General features: G+C 42.8%; 1 protein-coding gene across 1 annotated transcript in view; it reads right to left on the reverse strand.

Moving 5' to 3' along the window:
• LOC126153166 (paired mesoderm homeobox protein 2B-like) overlaps window positions 1–22512 on the reverse strand; it is a 296092-nt gene that overhangs the window by 137154 nt on the left and 136426 nt on the right. Inside the window, exon 3 of the mRNA XM_049916051.1 lies at window positions 8007–8098. Coding sequence (XP_049772008.1) covers window positions 8007–8098 — 92 coding nt within the window. The remainder of the gene's footprint in view (window positions 1–8006; window positions 8099–22512) is intronic.

Consider the following 22512-nt stretch of genomic DNA (forward strand, 5'->3'; position numbering starts at 1 on the left):
AAACGTAATTTTTAATTCCCTTTTTTTGTCACATAATTTCAATCGTAATACTAACTTCTTCATTTACTCTAATTTTCACTCCTATCATTCTTTCTCCCCTTGAAATCTTTGTTCACGTGCTCTTATTAACTTTATGTGTTAATTTCGATTTAATTTCTATCGTTTTATCACCATGTTCTCTCGTCCACATTATTGAGTTCGTTATACCTATTTCTCATTTTGCTTGAATTTCGTTTTACTTCTAAACGCGTCTTTCATCTGCGCTATTTTGTCCATAGGGCAGTGGGTGCTTAGGTTAAGTTTTAAATATTTGTATTACGATTACCGTTTAAGGAAATTGCACAACCGGTAAGAAAATACATTTTTCACACCATTGCACAAATATAAATAGATTATTTTGTGTTTTGTTTTCTAACTGTTGGATCGGAATTTTCAACTAATTGAAGTTTATAATAGACAAATTAAATTAAATTCATATTCGAAAAAAATTCGATTGGAAAGATAATGATATAAAGAAAAAAAGAAACAAATGAAAAAGTTCATATAGTGATTAAAATGATGTGACAAAGGAATAGAAATAAAAAATTACATTTAAACCAATTCATTGAATAAAAATGAAGAGTCGTTTCGATAAAGATTTAAAAAAAAGCTAGCTCTAGATATTCGAACCCACATCCTTCTGCATGCGAAACTGGTGTTCTATCTTTTTTACCTTATTTTTTTCATTGACGTTCGTTGCATTTATTCGGGGCGTATGTCCCAAGACACTCCTTCAAGTTCAGCATTGCTCCATTCACTTAGGGTTTCTTTTTTTTTATGAAAGAGGGCAGCTAACAATGTGACCGAACACGCTGAGTTACCATGCCAGCTCCATTACACCCCGAAACCACGCTCTGCAGTACAACTTTTATAACGCTATCGAGTATCACACAAAATTTCGATTTTTTTCGTCAATTACTCGCAAATGTGGGTCCACTAGTGAGAATGGGTGCAGGGTGTGATACCTGGGATCTTAACCTACACAACCGCAGAGATGGTTTCGATAGGTCGATCGCACCGCTGTTGACCTCTCCTTGTAAGTATGAGCCCCACACTTCAAAAAGTATGTTACACATATCGTCCCCTGCTTTGACCATTGAGCAACAGCTATGGCGGACTGTCGTAAGATAGTACATTTTCTGACTTCCTTCCGACACATTTCTGCTGTGGTACGTTAACAAGTGTATCACAGTGTGCAACGGAAATTGCGCGGCAACTGAAAACGCACACCAAAGATAAAGTGTGTGGACAGTATTATTCCTGTGAGTACAGCGTCTAAATTGCACATAGATTCACCGAGAAATTCTAACAGTGCAGTATATATATATATATATATATTACTACCAAAACCCGAAATCGGCCAAAGCGGAAACTGGCCGGCCAAGTCATGAGGTGGCCAATGTCGCTTCAAATTGGCCGGCCAATGTCCAATCTTTTCCTGATTTCGGGCTTCGACTGGCCAGCTCCTGAAGTGGCTGGGACCGATCGGCCAAACTCCGAAGAAAGAAGCAAAGCAGATTTGACTGAAGAAATTGTGTAAGTCAGGCAATAGCCAACATCCCTGTAAATTGAACGGACAATGTCCGATTTTTTCCTTGAGCTGGGGATTTGGCCGACTAGTTTGGAAGTGGCATAAAGAGCTCGGCCAGAATAGGAAGATAAATAAAGAGTGAAAGAATATCTGTAATTTCTAGCTGTATGCAATCTATTTATTTTATCAGTCTCACTTATGACAAATATAAACTTTATACAATCTATCCACTTTATAAATTTTTCTAATACAACCGATAGTCACTTATTACAACAAATTAAGCATTTATGATATTTGGAATTACACAATATTTTTTTATTTCTGCATTTGCAGCGATTTGTGGCGCATTTAGAAGAGCAATTGCACCGACTGTATCCTTGGTCACTAGTCAGTGACTGTAAAGACGATATGGTTCCCAATGATTTTTCTTCTTTGTCCGTGGATTCCAGCGTGAGCAGTTAACCTTAAAATAATGTAGAAAAAAATGCAATACATGGAAGACAAGCTTCATGTATGTTTAGTAAATATATTTTATATTTAAAATGGTCAGGGTAGACCTCAAGTGAGGGAGGAAGGGGGGGGGGGGTACATCACCTTTCACGAAACTTCACAAATGGGCAAAGTGAGAGCAAATTAAAAAAAAAAAAAAGCAGCTTACTACATTAAGCGACGTTCCCTTACCACATCTCTTGAAGACCAGCAGATACCACAAACAAAAATACGAGAAAACGTGACAGTATTCGCATTTGTCAGGAAGGAAAACAAGGGACAAAGGCACTGTGTAAAGCAGTAGCTACCGCGGGTGTGAATAATTAGCAGTGAGAGAAGTGTTGCCTGCCTACCGCACTTTGTTGCCGCATCACAGTATGCAGTGTGACAGCCAGGGTTTTCCCGACGTACGCGCATGCGCTGTACCTAACGTAGTTTTTGTAGGCCAATTTGAGGTAGTTTCCCAACTTGATAGACAAGTGGCCCATATCAAACTGTTCGTCTCAACTTGCTCCACACTACTGTGGTACATTGTAAACCTCAAATTGGCCTAAAAAGACTACGTAAGCTACAGCGCACTCTATTCGCACAAACCATTAGTTCTAGAGAAAAAAAAAGAATTTGACCTTTTTTGCAGGAAATTTAAGATTTAATTTTGTACTGCGACACTTTTTCGCTGGAGTGTGCGGTTTTCGAGTTAGTAAAGAAAAAGTATGAAAGTGATATTAAATGTGTTCTATTTCGGAAACCATTCGGAACTGGCCATACGTCCATATGAAGATTTTTGTTCAGAATCACTAATACTATCACCTCTCAAAGCACGTACCTTTCCTCCTGACTCATCCTGTATATTAATACTACAGATTCCTGTTGCTGACTCTGTAATATAAGCGCAATGGTTTGCCATTCTGTATAATAAGAGCACGGTTACTCAGGCTGCTATACATAAATCTTATCTGCAAGTTAAAATTCCTTGGATACATTGAATGTATCAAATTTACCTAACACTTGTAAATGGATAGCCATGCAGTCACCTAAATTAGCTCTGTGAAATCTATATTACTAAATGGCTAAAATGATCGCCCAGATCTAGTTACTAGATGCCAATTACTAACTTCCGGGTGCAGCATAAATTACATTTTCAATGTTCCTTGGAATTATAGACCGATCTTTAACATTTACAATGCACTCATAATTTACTCAAAGGAAAAAAAATTACTATTTACTACGTTTTCGCTATTCATACAGTAAAACTTCAACATCAGACATAAATAAATTTTTTTACTTCTTTATGTGCAACAAATTTTGCAGAAAGTATCCACATATACTACTGAAAGTAGGCATAGCTGGAAAATTTTACTGTTGCACGACACATAGTTTAGGAGAGATGACTTCATAAACATTGAGAATTTTAGAACATGTCTTTTGCTCGAGTATCATGTCGTTTTTGGAAACTCAGAATCTACTATGTAGGAATCAACATGGATTCCGGAAACAGCGATCGTGTGAAACCCAACTCGCATTATTTGTTCATGAAATCCAGAAAATATTAGATACAGGCTCCCAGGTAGATGCCATTTTCCTTGACTTCCGGAAGGCGTTCGATACAGTTCCGCACTGTCGCCTGATAAACAAAGTAAGAGCCTACGGAATATCAGACCAGCTGTGTGGCTGGATTGAAGAGTTTTTAGCAAACAAAACACAGCATGTTGTTCTCAATGGAGAGACATCTACAGACGTTAAAGTAACCTCTGGCGTGCCACAGGGGAGTGTTATGGGACCATTGCTTTTCACAATATATATAAATGACCTAGTAGATAGTGTCGGAAGTTCCATGCGGCTTTTCGCGGATGATGCTGTAGTATACAGAGAAGTTGCAGCATTAGAAAATTGTAGCGAAATGCAGGAAGATCTGCAGCGGATAGGCACTTGGTGCAGGGAGTGGCAACTGACCCTTAACATAGACAAATGTAATGTATTGCGAATACATAGAAAGAAGGATCCTTTATTGTATGATTATATGATAGCGGAACAAACACTGGTAGCAGTTACTTCTGTAAAATATCTGGGAGTATGCGTGCGGAACGATTTGAAGTGGAATGATCATATAAAATTAATTGTTGGTAAGGCGGGTACCAGGTTGAGATTCATTGGGAGAGTCCTTAGAAAATGTAGTCCATCAACAAAGGAGGTGGCTTACAAAACACTCGTTCGACCTATACTTGAGTATTGCTCATCAGTGTGGGATCCGTACCAGATCGGGTTGACGGAGGAGATAGAGAAGATCCAAAGAAGAGCGGCGCGTTTCGTCACAGGGTTATTTGGTAACCGTGATAGCGTTACGGAGATGTTTAACAAACTCAAGTGGCAGACTCTGCAAGAGAGGCGCTCTGCATCGCGGTGTAGCTTGCTCGCCAGGTTTCGAGAGGGTGCGTTTCTGGATGAGGTATCGAATATATTGCTTCCCCCTACTTATACCTCCCGAGGAGATCACGAATGTAAAATTAGAGAGATTAGAGCGCGCACAGAGGCTTTCAGACAGTCGTTCTTCCCGCGAACCATACGCGACTGGAACAGGAAAGGGAGATAATGACAGTGGCACGTAAAGTGCCCTCCGCCACACACCGTTGGGTGGCTTGCGGAGTATAAATGTAGATGTAGATGTAGATGTAGAGATGCGTGAAAAAGTAGGGTTTTGCGCCTTCAGCCATAAATCTTTTACATACTTAAAGTTATAACCCATTAGCTCACTTGTGAAGTAATCAGACCTTTTAAGCTATTTTATGTATGGGAAGTGGTTTCCTTAAAGAATCAAAGGTAGGATGGAGGGGGAGGGGATGACGAGGCGAGGGAGGGGGGGGGGAGGAGGAGCGGTACCGGTTCACTCTATATTACACTCCATCTCACCGTCTCAATATTTGGCAATAAATTTTAGGACTGTTACTAGTATGATTATTTTTGGACCTTTCTGGTACTTACCTACGGAAGGTTACCTTTCCTTCTTTGGCGTATTTCGGTTTGCGTTCATAACAGCAATAGTTCAACAACAGTGTAGCTATTAATTGGTATGCATGCGACAGCATTTTCCGGTGCTCATTCCTCGGGTACTGTTGGTGATAAAAAGGTAGGGTCAGGTGTTTTGGACAACCCTTGGGTTTCGGACCATTTGTGTACCCAACAGAAGGATCGTCTTAGTAGCACTATCCTACAGTAAAAGGTAAAAGTATGAATATTATATATACTCTTCCTCCTGCTTAGGCAAATGGAGCGAATCGCTTGGTTCTTTTTGCATTTGATGTGGCCTACGGTGGCCTTGATGGGACTGTCAGAGGGACCATTAGTTTATGGGCGGTTCCTCGCAAAATTTCAAAAAAGTTTTTTGACTATATTTTCACCGTTAACAGCGGATTTAAAGCCACCCGAGGATACCCCTCAGATCTGGAGCTAGAAGGCCTTGAAAGTTGTGCTGATATCTTTAACCCTTTCTCAGATACAGGGTTAAATTTACCCTAATCGTACACGTACAACATGCACGCAAAAATTAAACATGTTATTGTGATCGTATCTTAGCTTTGGTTACTGGTAATAACTTGACACCAGTGCCTATGAGTTTAATTTGTAAACTACAGCACTGAAGATGATCACTATGTGATTGAAAATCGATTTTGCTGTCAATAAACCATCAAAATTACGCCCAACGCTGACCTTCCTTCTAAAAATTAAACAGATTGAATGATGACGGGTATACCCTTGATAAACGCACGATTTTATTAAACTGACAGGTATACCTGTGAGTGAACGAATGAATGAATAAATGAATGAATGCATGAATGAACGCATGAATGAATGAATGACATTTTCGTAAATTCCTGGGCGGTTCCCGAGAAAACACCGCAAAAAGCGTTTTTCAACATTTTCCTGCCATCAGCAGAGGACTGAGCCTGAGTCGCGGGTTCCAAGACAGCTACGCACAGCGAATGGCGGTAATTTTTATGATATGTTCCCAAGATTCCGGTCTCGGACAGCCTTGAAAATTTTCTAGTTGTATTTATCGGTTTCCGAGATACGAATCTTAAAAACTACCCTTCTTGTACACGTAAAATACGTACGTAAAATCTCGTGTGAGGCGAAAATGTGGTTTATAAAGCAATGTAGCACGGATAAATATGATGAAAAGTGTTTCCGTTATTATCTGAAGGGTTCTGGGAACTCCATGTTCTAGAACTGAAACACATGCACACTTTTTTCTCGCAGAATGCAGTCTGAAAAGTAAACTTAGTTTTGTGTTCTTTCAGTTTCACATAAGTAAACTACCTACCCAATACGTTTCTTTTCATATGAGTTACAGGCTCCTATCGGAGCACATAAAATACGAGTAGGTTACTGTTTATTCAAAAGACTGAAATGTGGGGTACCTTCTGCCTCATTCTACCTTCTTCAGCAACTTTAAAAATTTTCGCAAAAGTATTGGAATGTGAACATACTCGCGGTTTTCAATACTGAGAGAGAGCGAGATAGTGGCAGTGAGAAAGAGACGGAGACGTAATAAATACTAGAAGATAGTACACGGTGGTTGTGATACAGAAAGAGCGAAGGAGACAATGGCAGTGTGAGAGAAAGAGAGGGACACATTGGCAGTGGAACATAGGTACTGTGAGAAAACAGTGCTAGGAAAAGAGTGAAGGAGACACAGCCTGTGGGAGAAGAATAAAGAGAAGGAGGAAGTGGAAGTGGGTGGCAGCCAGTGATAAAGAGAGACAAATATTTTGACAATGACAACGAGGAAGAGAGAGATAGTTCAAAAATGGTTCAAATGGCTCTGAGCACTATGGGACTTAACATCTATGGTCATCAGTCCCCTAGAACTTAGAACTACTTAAACCTAACTAACCTAAGGACAGCACACAACACCCAGTCATCACGAGGCAGAGAAAATCCCTGACCCGCCGGGAATCGAGCCCGGAAACCCGGGCGTGGGAAGCGAGAACGCTACCGCACGACCACGAGCTGCGGACAGAGAGAGATAGTGACAGTGAGGAGATACAGAAGCAGTGGGAAGGAATGAATGAGACAGTAGCAGTAAAAGAGGACAAGAGGCAGGCAGTGAGAGTGACATGAGACCGTAGTAGTGGAACAGAATAAGGTGACTATGGCTGCGAGACAGAAGACAGTGGCAGTTGGAGAGCCACAAAGAGGTAATGACAATGAGTTGGGCTGCATGAGTAAGTGAGAATGGGCAATTGGGAATGCATGGGCACGAGAGACTTACAGCGATGGACTAGGAGGTGTGAGCGAGTTACAGTTACGGCAGCTTGTGTGTGTGTGTGTGTGTGTGTGTGTGTGTGTGTGTGTGTGTGTGTGAAGAGGAGCATATTTCGGCTTCTTTGTGCTCCCACAGGAGAATTTTTCCGCTGGGAAATAAATGTGTGAAAACAGGGAAAATACTGCAATATTAAGGTTTCAGACGTAGCGCAAAATGTACGCAAGCTCCGTTACACTTAAGTCACACAAGGATTCCAGTTTAATACTGACGTCATGCTCACTCCAGAGATAATTATTGTCAGTTGCCTGTTACTATTTGTGGCAATATAAATATTATAGTGCACTAACGAAGAGTGTAGCAGTTAGATCGAATATGGTAATGAGGTTGTGCATCTACCACAGAGCGTTACAGTCAACGGCGAAAGAAGGGCACTGACATTTGAAGTCGACTTGGCGCGGCTGTTTTGCACATCTATAAAATCAGTCAAGGAACTCTGTTTTGTACAGGTTTCCTCGGCAAAACGTCGGTGTTTTCGCGGCGCTATAGCTGGCCATTCTTTTCACTCACGCAGCTGCGCTAGCGCCGGAAGCTTTTTGCATTTCGCTGTTGACAGTCGGCATTAGCGCTGCCAGCAGTCAGGACTGTCGTATCGCCTAGCTAGAAACTTGGGTTTGAGGTGCTCACCTGTTGCAAGGTGAAGGTGGTCCTGTTGCGTCGCTGCTTGCGGCGGACGAACGTATCATCGTGGATGGCGGGGTGGTAGGAGTAGCTCGTGTCTGCAACACACCCACACATACACTGGTTAGTCGCCTCATTACTACTACTCGAAAAGAGAACATTCGCCCATTATCAACTATCCTCGCCTGAAACATTAGGTGCAATACAACATGACGAGCAGCTACGTCGCTGGAATATTGTGCATTTTCAAGAGCAACATTTTACCTTAACCTGAGGACCACTAAAGCAGTTATTCAATGGGCAAGAGTCAAAGAGCTTGTGATGCCACGCTCTCTAGCGGAACAGTGTCACACGAACGATATGTTACAACAGTTTCAGTTGTTCGTTTTAGACCAAAGTTTTCCTCATCTGTCAGTCAAACATCAGAACGTGATCCTTTTCCAAATATTCGCAATTGGAAATTCATCTATCCTATCCCCGTCTCGCTGGTATCTGGCTGAGAAGATCTGAGTCCGGATTTGAACAAAAATCTGAAACAGGCCGGATTTCTCACAAGGGCAAGACGATTCATGCGTATCTAACAGCAGTTTCAACCTCCTGACGAGAGAGAACATAATTTATTGAAGAGAAAATTGGTATCTTCTCCTGACTGGAGGTTCCCAAATAGAAGAAAGACACGAAAACTCAGATAACTGAGTTGAGACCCAACTTCAACTGAGAAAGTGCCGCAGAAAGTGACAAAACTCTTACGGCAGACGCTAAAACAGCGGCAAGATATACTACGGAAACGATTTAAGAAAAATGGTTCAAATGGCTCTGAGCACTATGGGACTCAACTGCTGAGGTCATTAGTCCCCTAGAACTTAGAACTAGTTAAACCTAACTAACCTAAGGACATCACACACATCCATGCCCGAGGCAGGATTCGAACCTGCGACCGTAGCTGTCTCGCGGTTCCAGACTGCAGCGCCAGAACCGCGCGGCCACTTCGGCCGGCAACGATTTAAGATTTTCTGTTTGTTCTGATGTTCAGTCCGTAGACTTGTTTGATGTAGTTCATCCTACTGACCTATTCTGTGGAAGTCTCGTCATCTGTGCATAACAACTGCAGTCTGCAACGAATCGAATTAGCTTACTGTATTTAAGCCTCAGCCTCCCTCAACAGTTTTTATCTCTCACAGTTTCCTCCATTACCGAATTAACTATTCCTTGATGCCTCAGAATCTGTTCTATAAACCTTTTTGTCAAGTTGAGCCAGAAAACTCGATTCGATTCAATATATCCTCCTTAGTCACCCGATCTAAATATCTAATCTTCAGAATTCGTCCATAGCTCCGCATTACTAAAGTTTATATTGTCTCCTTGTCTGTACTGTTTATCGTCCAAATTCACTTCCATATAGTGCTTCACTTCGTATAAATGCTTTGAGGAACAGATTCTTAACATTTAAATTTACGTATGATCTTAGCGTTTTTCTTTTTTTGAGAAAATCTTTTCTTATTATTGCCAGTCAGCATTTTAAAGCCTCTTTACTTAAATCATGATCAGTTATTTTTCTGCTGAAATAGCAAAACTTATTCACCACTTTTAATGACTCACTTCCTATACTAACTACTCCAGTATTGCCTAATTTAATTCGACTACACTCCACTACACTTGACTTACTTTTATTGACGTTCACCGTTTTTTTCATGATCTTGTCCGTTACGTTCATTTAAACTCAAAATTTTAATCTTTCCTACTCAAACTTTAATCCCTCTCAAAACTTTTCTTTGCTTTCCTTCACTGCTGCTCACTGTGCAGATTAAATAACATCGGGGATAGGCTACAAACCTTTCTTACTGCCTTCTCAACTACTGCTTCCCTTTCATGTACTTAGAATCTTATAACTGCAGTCTGGTTACTGTACAACTTGTAGATAACGTCTCTCGTTCTGTATTTTACCCCCACTAACTTCAGAATTTGCAAAAGAGTATTCCAGACTATACTGTCAAAAACATTTTCACTAATTACAAATGCTATAGGCGTAGTTTTCTCTTTCTTCTAAGTTACGCCATAGGCTTAGTATCATTTGGCTTGTCCCTACAACTCTCCGGAAAAACTGATCTTCTTTCAGGTCGGATTCTGTAGATAATGCATGATAGTATTTTATAAACATGACATATTGAAGTGATGTTTCCGTTATACATCTGTCAGTGGAAATGAACCTTCGGAGGGGAGTGGTTCAAATGGCTCTGAGCACTATGGGACTTAACATCTGAGGTCATCAGTCCCCTAGACTTAGAACTGCTTAAACCTAACTAACCTAAAGACATCACACACATCCATGCCCGAGGCAGGATTCGAACCTGCGACCGTAGCTGTCGCACGGTTTCAGAGTGAAGCGCTTAGAACCGCTCGGCCACACCGGCCGGCTCGGAGGGGAGTGGATAAGAATATTACTCACACATATTTTATAAGATCTCTTCATTGCAGATTCTCTCTTAGATCTTTCATCCACAATTATTTGCTGGATACATTCTAATCTCCGGCTTCCCCTTCAATATTCAATATAGTAGCAATAAAGTTATTCTCGGATGGCGTAACACGCGTTCCACTGTCTTGTCCGTTCTTCTGTGTAATTTTTTGCACATGATCTTTTCCTCGCCCATTCCGTGAAGAATCTCCACAGTTCTTATTATAGCCCTCCATCCAGTTTTCAGCATCCGTCTGTAGCACCTCATCTCAAATGCTTCTTTTCTCTTCCCTTTCCGGTTTTCCCACAATCCAATGCTGTGCCCAAGACGTACAACGTAAGAAATTTCTTCCTTAAATTTAGACGTATGTTTGACACTAGCGGACTTATTTTGTCGTAGAATGCTCTCTTCCCAATGTTTGTCTGCTTCTTGCGTCCATTTTGTTTCGTCCTTCATCCGTTTATTTATTTATTTATTTATTCTTTTTTTCTTTTTTGCATGTCCTTCCGTTCGTCCGCTACGTGGTGGCCAATTCTGATGACGTGCAGAGTAAAAAACGTATATGTAGATGCAGATGTCGGAAAATCTAAAGTTTTTTAAAACATTTTATTTTTTTTTTTTCCGACAGTGACTGTGGGCTTTGCCTGGTCTGCTAATATTGGCCACGAACTGATTGACCCTCATTAAAACTTGAGCATATGCACGCTTTGCCGTACACTTTCCCTCCAGCAACATTAAGACTTATTAACATTCTCATTAATAAGTTAACACATAAATACGCGACCGGCAGAAATTTAGAATTCAGCTTGTAAATGAATGTCGATCGGAATCCTATAATTCGAAGGCTAACGTTGTGAATAATATACTTACAGCCTCATTTTTAAACTCGTTTCCATTTTCCCCCCTTTTTCCCGCTGCCCCCTCTCAACCCTCCTCCCTCTCTCCTTCGCTTCCGCGAATTTCGTCCGCGGACATTCTTCCATTATCAACAGTGCAATAACACTGTCATAGGTTCATGAATATGTAAGCGCTCCGCCAGATGTGGTCACGGAATTAAACAGCACTGTCTCCCTCTCTCGCTCGTTCGCGCGCGTGCTGGCTCTTTTCCGCATTTTTGAAAGTCAGCGCCGCTTAAACACGTGCACGGCCACATGTACACACGCGCTCGTGGCCGCTGTGGGCTGCTGTGGGGGGGGGGGGGGGGGAGGGGAGAGAGACCGCGCGGCCAGAGAAAATCCCGAACCTCAAAATTAATTTCCTTGTCATAAAAATTTAATGTGGATTTAAAATGCGGTGGCCAGGCGGGAGGCAGCTTGCGCCGCCGGCTTCCTGCGGCCGACCCGGTAATTAAAATGTTTTATCCGCAATTAACGGGGCACTTAGCGCTGCCACCGACGCCGGCCGGACCTCCTTGCGCAGAAAGCAGGCAAGGCTGCGCCTCTGGCGAGGTCACAGGTCTCGTTTAACTTCCAAGGATGGTTGTTTTTCAGCCAGGTGATACTTGGGAGTGAGAACTGTATCAAACTATCTTATCTCTGAATGACAGGTCTCACCTATCGGAATTCTATTCGTTTTTTCGTCTGTGTAAGTCAAAATATTATACCGGAGGGCCTTTATGGCTTTCCAGGTGAAATAAGTATGAGATTCACTCGATATTTAACTGACGGGGTGCAAAGGGGAAGGTCAGATAGCTCATGGAGTTTCTCTTCCACAGGGTTCAATACTAGGACCACTTTGATCATTTAACCATTATGATATGAGCGACTACGCTAGTTTTTAGCTTGTCACTATTTCCAAATTGGTACTGAACTACATTTTGCCAAGACGATCTGCATAAGAACTTTAAAAAAATAATAGGGCAGATGTATGATCCTATTGATGATCTTTTACATAAGATTTAATGGTTTACTTTACCACTAATAAATGAACAAACACATTCCAGATCAGAATTTCTTGATTTAATGATTGATACGCAAATTCTATTTATTAAAAAAAGGTTTTTAAACGATTATATTGTAATGAAGCTAGGTTAGTTATTTTTGTAATATAGAGGACGTTACTTATACCAGATGATGCAAGCTGAGGCTGTTGTACTTTTTATAAACAAGCACATCAGTTCCCCTTTGCCTGTACACCAGTAAAGACACTTGGTGACATGTAATGCTGCGAGTTTGTTCGACGGTAACTCACTTGAATGTCGAATGGTATGTTGACTAGAATGCAACATTGCTAATGGATAACGCATTGTTTTACTTATTGTTTAATGTAAATCAGTTCTGATTCTGTAATTTCCCTGTATTTCAGCACTAAAGATGGCTATTTACAGCTGAAATCTGGATATGCAAGAATAACAAAAACCAATGGGCTTACTGGTGATTGCTGCCTTCTTATCCTTCCTTAATTAATCTACAGCCCCTGAGCACATTGGTTATTAATGGAACTAAAGTTGGTAAACGACCTTCAATCATACAATTATACAGCAGGAATTCTGCTCTTTGCTGCTAATGCAATCACGATTTTCTCCTGCATCATCAATCTTTCGATTAGGTGTGAGGTCTCCATCTTTATCTACTGGAAGCTAACTGCTTCACTCTGAAATACGTACTGACTCTCACATTATTTGTGGCTTGTTTTAAAGATGTCAATCGGGGTCTTCATCGCACTTCCTTTACTTGCACTGTTCCTTCCAGAATGCCAGCAAGCAACTGGTTGCAAAGTATGTAACCCGACCGCTCACGTCGTCTTCCTTCGACTGTATTCCTTAATACTTTTTCCTTGCCAAATCTTTGGAAACTTTTTTGGTTGATGTAACTACGTAGTGTTCTGTAACCAGTTCAATGATGATTAAAGTTCTTCTGGGTGTTGTACCAGATCACTGTACTTCACCTGTCGGGGAAAATATTACTAGCACTTGGAGTGCAATGAGCTGCCCCCTCTCCCCTGTTGCTGTCGATATCTTCATGGAAGATTTTGCTAACGGCGCAAGCTTCTACACCTTTACGCCCCCTTTTTTTGGGCTCGGTATGTAGACGGCACATTCGTCATCTGGCCACTCAAGGAGGAAGGGTTGGAAAGCTTCTTTCAGCATTTAAAAGCCTGAATAAGAATATATAGTTCACTCACGAAACCGAAAACAACGTGCGTTACTATTTTCTGACATAGATGATATAGAATTGCCAATGGTACACTGGGACACGAAGTGTACCGGAAGTCAACCTGCACAAATTGATACCTGCACGCGGAGAGCCAGCATTACCCAGTTCAGAGGTGTTCATTTCCGCACATTCTGACTGCCCGTGCCTACCGGATAAGTAACGCTAACGACATCAAAGACGAATTGAGGAAGCTGCACCACACGTTTCACCGCCAACAGTTATGACAAGAACGTTCTAAGAAAACCGATCATGGCCTTCCGAAAAAAATAACAAGAGAAGAAGGCAAGGAAGAGAAGCTTCCGCTACTACACTTACCATACGTGAAAGGCGTTAGTGAGCGGCTAGGCTACGTCTTTCGCCGACGACGTTTGAAACCGATTTTCCGGAGGAGACATAGGATCCACAACATGATAGGTTCCACCAAGGATGTAGTCAATAAACTAAACACTGCAGGAGGATATTAAGTTATTATGGAAATGGAAGAGGATGTAGATGAAGATGAAATGGGAGATACGATACTGCGTGAAGAGTTTGTCAGAGCACTGAAAGACCTGAGTCGAAACAAGGCCCCCGGAGTAGACAACATTCCATTGGAACTACTGACGGCCTTGGGAGAGCCAGTCCTGACAAAACTCTACCATCTGGTGAGCAAGATGTATGAAACAGGTGAAATACCCTCAGACTTCAAGAAGAATATAATAATTCCAATCCCAAAGAAAGCAGGTGTTGACAGATGTGAAAATTACCGATCAATCAGTTTAATAAGCCACAGCTGCAAAATACTAAAACGAATTCTTTACAGACGAATGGAAAAACTAGTAGAAGCTGACCTCGAGGAAGATCAGTTTGGATTCCGTAGAAATACTGGAACACGTGAGGCAATACTAACCTTACGACTTATCTTAGAAGAAAGCTTAAGGAAAGGCAAACCTACGTTTCTAGCATTTGTAGACTTAGAGAAAGCTTTTGACAATGTTGACTGGAATTCTTTCAAATTCTAAAGGTGACAGGGGTAAAATACAGGGAGCGAAAGGCTATTTACAATTTGTACAGAAACCAGATGGCAGTTGTAAGGGTCGAGGGACATGAAAGGGAAGCAGTGGTTGGGAAAGGAGTGAGGCTGAGTTGTAGCCTCTCCCCGATGTTATTCAATCTGTATATTGAGCAAGCAGTAAAGGAAACAAAAGAAAAATTCGGAGTAGGTATTAAAATTCATGGAGAAGAAGTAAAAACTTTGAGGTTTGCCGATGACATTGTAATTCTGTCAGAGACAGCAAAGGACTTGGAAGAGCAGTTGAACGGAATGGATGGTGTCTTGAAGGGAGGATATAAGATGAACATCAACAAAAGCAAAACGAGGATAATGGAATGTAGTCGAATTAAATCGGGTAACGTTGAGGGTATTAGATTAGGAAATGAGACACTTAAAGTAGTAAAGGAGTTTTGCTATTTGGGGAGCAAAATAACTGATGATGGTCGAAGTAGAGAGGATATAAAATGTAGACTGGCAATAGCAAGGAAAGCGTTTCTGAAGAAGAGAAATTTGTTAACATCGAGTATAGATTTAAGTGTCAGGAAGTCATTTCTGAAAGTATTTGTATGGAGTGTAGCCATGTATGGAAGTGAAACATGGACGGTAAATAGTTTGGACAAGAAGAGAATAGAAGCTTTCGAAATGTGGTGCTACAGAAGAATGCTGAAGATTAGATGGGTAGATCACATAACTAATGAGGAAGTATTGAATAGGATTGGGGAGAAGAGAAGTTTGTGGCACAACGTGACCAGAAGAAGGGATCGGTTGGTAGGACATGTTCTGAGGCATCAAGGGATCACCAATTTAGTACTGGAGGACAGCGTGGAGGGTAAAAATCGTAGGGGGAGACCAAGAGATGAATACACTAAGCAGATTCAGAAGGATGTAGGTTGCAATAGGTACTGGGAGATGAAGAAGCTCGCACAGGATAGAGTAGCATGGAGAGCTGCATCAAACCCATCTCAGGACTGAAGACCACAACAACAACAACAGCGACAACAGGCGTGACTGTGGACAGCCTGTCTTGTTCCAAGAAGCTCATATGCTGGCGAAAGAGTCGTGGACGAGCTAACGTAAAAGTTCGAGTGGCGAATGACGTCATTACGCAGCCTGACAACATCAATAGAGAGGACGGCGACAAATTTGCGGCGGCCTGAGTGCCTGCTATCCCTGCCCAACGGGTCGCGAGAGGTCGCAGCCAGAAGCCTCATATGGCACGGACGCGACAGCCTAAACAAACGGCTATATGGTGACTGTCAGTGCACTTCCGCGCACACTAGGAAAAAAAAAAACCGTGCCCACCAGAAGCCAAGAGCTGATTTGCAGGCGGTCGCCAATCACCGACAAATCAGCTTGACCATGAGCAGCTTCTTTCCTACACTCTCCCCTTGATCATGACTGTCCCATTAGATTCCAGGCCCAATAAGCTTCATAAATATAACGCACTGACGCCGTAAAGAGTGTTTGTTACACTTCCACACCAAAAAAAGGTGAACCATCACAACTGCATAGGCTTCCGCGGCCAGAGTCGGTTTACATAAAATTTTTCTGAATGTGGTTTCGCATCATGGTACTGATGACCAACAGACCCAGAAGAAGGCCACTGTAACCGTGGCCGAAACATTGGTTGCCCCACAAGGGAACCTCCCGATCGCACCCCCCTCAGATTTAGTTATAAGTTGGCTCAGTGGATAGGCGTTGAAAAACTGGACACAGATCAATCGAGAAAACAGGAAGAAGTTGTGTGGAACTATGAAAAAAATTAGTAAAATATACAAACTGAGTAGTCCATGCACAACATATACCACATCAACGAGATTGTAGCATAAGGAGCGTGGTTAGCGTGAGTAGCTGCGGAACGAGAGGTCCTTGGTTCGAGTCTTTCCTCGACTGAAAATTTTACTTTCTTTATTTTCGCAAAGTTATGATCTGTCCGTTCGTTCATTGACGTCTCTCTTCACTGTAAGAAGTTTAGTGTGTGTTTTGCGACCGCACCGCAAAACCGTGCTATTAGTAGACGAAAGGACGTGCCTCTCCAATGGAAACCGAAAACATTTGATCGCAAGGTCATAGTTCAACCGATTCCTCCACAGGAAAACATCTGATATATTCTATACGACACTGGTGACGGCATGTGCGTCACATGACAGGAATATGTTGTCGACCCACCTAACTTGTACACTTAGCGAATGGGTAAAAAGATTCTTCTACCTTGCCCGAATTAGGTTTTCTTGTGGATGTGACAATCACTACCAAAAAAGTGATGAAAATATAAGAGTGTCACGTAAGTTGAAAATAAAAAATTAAACTTTTCACTCGAGGGAAGACTTGAACCTAGGACCTCTCGTTTGGTAGCTGCTCTCGCTAACCACGGGACCACGGCGCTCCGTGACACCCATTGTCCTTTATGTTGCCTATCTTCGCATGGACTACTCAGTTTGTACATTTTACTAATTTTTTTCATAGTTCCACACAACTTCTTCCGGTTTTCTCGATTGATCTGTGTTCAGTTTTTCAAGGCCTATCCACTGTGCCAACTTATAACTAAATCTGAGGGGGGTGCGATGGAGAGGTGGGGAGGTTCCCTTGTCAGTATACTTTTTTGAATTATAAAACTTTCATGTGGAATATACTTCGGAACTCTTTCAATAATTCTTTGCCAGGTAGAATTAAAAGTTTTCTCTGTTCAAAATGGTTCAAATGGCTCAAATGGCTCTGAGCACTATGGGACTTAATATCTGAGGTCATCAATCCCCTAGAACTTAGAACTACTTAAGTCTAACTAACCTAAGGACATCACACACATCCACGCCCGAGGCAGGATGCGAACCTGCGACCGTAGCGGTCGCGTGGTTCCAGACTGAAGCGCCTAGAACCGCTCGGCCACACCCGCCGGCAAAGTTTCCTCGGGTTTCAGAAGGAACTGCAGGGCGAAATGCGCAACAGATGTACATGAAATATATGAATAACTGTGACTGAAATATGTAACAAATATATAAAATATTTATACATACCAAATACATGTGACATCTGCGTACGAGAGAGAAGCCTGGAGAAGAAGCTAGTTAACAGCAATAACAGAGCAGTGGGGTAAAGAAATAAGTAAAACTGAATGTTGAAAATTCCTGGATATGCATGAACTGGAAAATACATATGACAGATCTTCTCAAACGACTAAGTTCAGAAATATATGCTCTACGTGTAATTGTTAATCTTGATGATTAAAACGTCAGAAAACTGACTTACTTTGCATACTCCCATTCATTAATGATATACGGAATAAGTTTCTCGGTCAATTCCACTCAGGGACACAGTAATCAGTGTATAGAAACTTGTTATAAAGATAAAATCACAGCAGGTGTCCATCCATCTCTTATGGAGTTTGTTGTGAAGAACCAGTCACCATTTGAAAATAACTGTAGAATTTATAAAGATGCCACTAAGAAAAACAATTTGCTTCCACTAGTCACGGCTTAACGTTAGTGTGACACAGGAATAAGCTGAGGATGCAGGCATGAAAATATTTTGCCACCTCTCTTATCAATTAAAGATGTTTTTAACTAATGTTTGTAATTAATTGCCGGCCGTTGTGGCCGAGCGGTTCTAGGCGCGGCAGTCCGGAACCGCTCTGCTGCTACGGTCGCAGGTTCGAATCCTGCCTCGGGCATGGATGGGTGTGATGTCCTCAGGTTAGTTAGGTTTAAGTAGTTCTAAGTCTAGGGGGCTGATGACCTCAGATGTTAAGTCCCATAGTGCTCAGACCCATTTGAACCATTTTTGTAATTAATTATCTGGTACAAGCTTACATAAAGTTCATACCATAAAGTTACAAGGTGGTACGCTAACTATAATTACAGCTATGAATGTATTTTCTTTTGCATATGTAAGGAAATGACAACCACTCGTTTATTAAAACTACTCGGATGTGAAATGAAAATACATAAGTAATTAGGAACACCGCTAAGAAAAATTTACCGGTACCAGTACATGTCCCATCCTCTTACAGTGTCTTTTTTTCTCCACTGCACAACGCTACGCATGTACGTAACTGGATGGAGTATCCCATAAGAAGCGCGTTCCCGTATGTAGGTCGATGTTATCGGAAGTGAGCACGTTTTCCCATTCCGCTGCACATGTCCGACGCGAAGATTTAACACAGACGTGGCCAACATGCAGGAATTGGGAGCGGACAGCAGAAACATCGGTACCGTAAATGGTAGCGAAGTACACCAGCTACGTGGAATAAAAGTCCTCCTCTCATCCGCTAAAAACTTTTGTTAAATTGAAAAGCTGCCAGTAGATACCGATAACGAAGTTTACAATTCGATGTCATATAGGGAAAAAGTCTTTCATATTCAATTTAGTTAGTGGGGAAATAGCAGCGCAAGAAAAAAATTTTTTTGCACCAGTGCCGCCTGAGTCGTTATTGCATTTCTGTCCGTAAATGGGGAGTTATATATATGTATAGCTGCCGTTAGCTGGCGAAGCGACAGCCATGGCGGCGGCGGCGTCGCGGTGGCGTCGGCTGCGGCGAAGATAACGGTTCCAACTTCCTCTCTCTCCGCGGATGCAATTAATATCTATTCTGGCCGTCGTGACTCGATTACAGGATGTTATTAATTTAACAAGTGGATCAGGTTTGCGAGCGGGTTGGCAAGTTACTACGCCTGGCGCCAGCGCCCGCCGCGCGGCGCTGCCTGAGTAATCGCGTTAGGTTAGGCAGCCTGGTGCGCCTGCGAGCGCGGCCGCCCGCCAGACACACACGGCGCTGCTCGCGGCGAGGCGGGGGAACCCCCGAAAAATACTGTATGGAGCGGGCTGCGGCGGAAGAGCCGGCTGCTGCGAAGCAGCCGTGCGCAATTAACGGACGCGCCAAAAATGCGACTCTCTGCCACAGAAAGGGATGGTACGTTTCCAGAACGTCGAGTTTTAACCGTTAAAACATGGCAAAGTATTCCTGATACTGCGCGGTTACTGTTAGTATGGATTTGATGATAATGCAATTTTCAACAACAGTACACACTGCATCTTACTAGCAAAAATAAGCACATCAGACAAAAAGTTACTCGCTTTTAGGAGACATGACGCTAATGCAGTGTTACACTATCTCCAGCCTTGTTAATGGTCTCAATTCGGCCAGGAAGTTCAAAAATGGTTCAAATGGCTCTAAGCATTATGGCTTAACATCTGAGGTCATCAGTCCCCTAGACGTAGAACTACTTAAGCCTAACTAACATAAGGACATCACACACATCCATGCCCAAGGCAGGATTCGAACCTGCGACCGTAGCAGCAGCGCGGTTCCGGACTGAAGCGTCTAGAACCGTTCGGTCACAGCGGCCGGTCGGCCAGGAAGAGTGTGCACAAGTTGCCTGTATGTTTTCAGATGCTGAGGGTGATGGCTGTAGCTGTGATTGTGGATTTGAAGTCGCCTGCAGCATATCCCACCAGCCCATCAGCACACGATTAATAGCGTGCGTTATGACCATTGCTCATCCCCTCCCCTTCACCCCACCCGAGGCAAGGAACGTTCTCCCACCCGAGACAAGCAACGTTATTAAAAAGGAACCCATACTGACGTCAAATAGCTGTAGCGATGCCAGCGCTCCAAGCGGTTAGATTTCACATTGCACTTGCAGTGTATAGAAGACAAGCGACTTATGATCAAATCCACGGCGATCAAATCCACTGCGAGGCCCTAGATTTCATATTTCTTCGACGAAAGGCGAAATCTGACAAAGTTCCGTATTACGCTATGAAATTTCCTTGTCAGGAACATTTGACACATCAGCTCTGACAAAGAAATGTGACAGTGTAATATCGGCCTATGTCATGCCCAGCTGAAGCCCTATATTGATGATCAGATCCTGCAAAGCGCAAAGCGACCATACCGAAATGGTGGACATCGTTGCGTTTCACTTGTTACTGCAAATAGAGCCAGGCGTTTCCTAAGGGATTACTATCGAGCTATTTAGCGGGCCAGGTGGAATGTGAAATGCTGAGTAAATCTTCGTCAAACCAGGAACTTGCTTCCTGTTATCAACGATTCGTCTATTGAGCAAGGAAAACTTGACTATACCTCTCTTATCTTATTCTCACGAACCTACTCGAGACACAACGTCGGTAGCCAGTAGTCTGACAGTATTCTTCAAATACAGGTTTCCTAAATTTAGCCAACAGTTTCACGAGGAGTACATCTTTCTTCCAAGGATTCCTATTACAGTTTTATGGAACATTGTTTCAGAAAAATAGCTATCTATTAATATTTTAACTTATTTAGTGAACAGTCGTGGTTGCATATAAGTTGTAAATTTTTATTTTTAGATGAGCAGTTTCAGTCCTCTAAAGAGATCATCGCCAGGTCTACATTTCTTGATTACAGTAGGAATCACTGGCATGGAGCAGGACCCCTGCACCGCAGCAGTGTTCTCCACGCCAGCACGGGTGGGGGTCTGCTCACGCCAGCGATTCTTACTGTTATCAAGGAATGTAGACCTGGCGATGATCTCTTTAGAGGACTGAAACCGGTCATCGAAAAATAAAAATTTACAACTTATACACCATCACAACTGTGTTTACTAAGTAAGTTAAAATATTAATAGATCGCTCCCCCCCCCCTCCCCCACACACACACACTCTACATCCATCCACGAACTACACACGACTGTCACCAGCACAGATTTAGATTGACAGTCCAAAGTTCATTACTCTCTCCGACCAACTGAAACTGTGCGGCTAGTTCAAATGAATGAGTAAAAAACGGTCGCCAGATTAATGTTACTCGACGATTCCTGTAAAAGAATAACCGCCCACATTAATCAAAATACATTCTAAGAAAAAAATTAATCCAAGATAGCTTCCTACGAAGGGCAAAGAAATGGGGAGTATAGAATATCGTCGAAGTACCGAGCGCCGCGGGTTTCGAATCCGCGCCAGACGGCATGGACCTTGATTACCACCATTAGCGACGTACTATCATGTATTTAAGCGCCTGCCTCTCGCTCAGCGAGGTAGTCTGATATTTGTGTGAGTGTGTCGACATCTCGCCTACAGACAGCGTGTTTAATTTGTTTCCGTGTACGAGTGGACGTCGTTGATTCGTGAGGTTTCCGCTTGCGACCCCGTTGCTTCTTGCGTGTTGGTGTTCGTAAGGTCTTGCTCAGTCGTCCGTCGTTGTTCGCGTCCGTCCTTTCCCGTTTGTTTTCTTTGTTCGTGGGTCGCTCCCGTTTGGTCCCGCCGCGCTTTCATTCTCGACAACCCCGCAACCGTACCGATCGTGGTTACAAAAGGTACTGTGGATGGAAATGAAATGGCACCTCAGACCTCGGGGCATATGGTAGGCGGCAATCAGGTTGGTATCCCATTGTTGTACAGGCATCTCCAGCCTCGTCCTCGGCGGTCATCGGGGCTCAGTTCGAAGCGGGACTCATCACTCAAAATAATTCTACCACAGCCAATTAGGCCCGCAACTCGTGGTCTTGCGGTAGCGTTCTCGCTTCCTGCGCGCGGGGTCCCAGGTTCAATCCCGGTGGGGTCAGGGATTTTCCCTGCCTCGAGATGACAGTGTAGTTGTGTTGTCTTCATCATCATCATTCATCCCCATTACGGTCGGAGGAAGGCAATGGCAAACCACCTCCGCTACGACCTTGCCTAGTCGGTGGTGCTGGTCTCCCTCGTCGTTTCCTACGCTCCTTGGAGTATGGGACATCGTCATCATCATCAGTCAGTGAGAGTCCAGACTGGAGACGTGCCAGACAGTGTTGGGATACCATCCTGACTGTCATCGCGTTGCGGCCCGATAACCAGAAGTGATGGTCTGGTTTGCCACTGAATTTCAAAGACGGACGGGCGCTGATAACCTCGCTGTT

This window comes from Schistocerca cancellata, chromosome 2 (assembly GCF_023864275.1).
Source record: "Schistocerca cancellata isolate TAMUIC-IGC-003103 chromosome 2, iqSchCanc2.1, whole genome shotgun sequence".
NCBI classification, from domain to species: domain Eukaryota; kingdom Metazoa; phylum Arthropoda; class Insecta; order Orthoptera; family Acrididae; genus Schistocerca; species Schistocerca cancellata.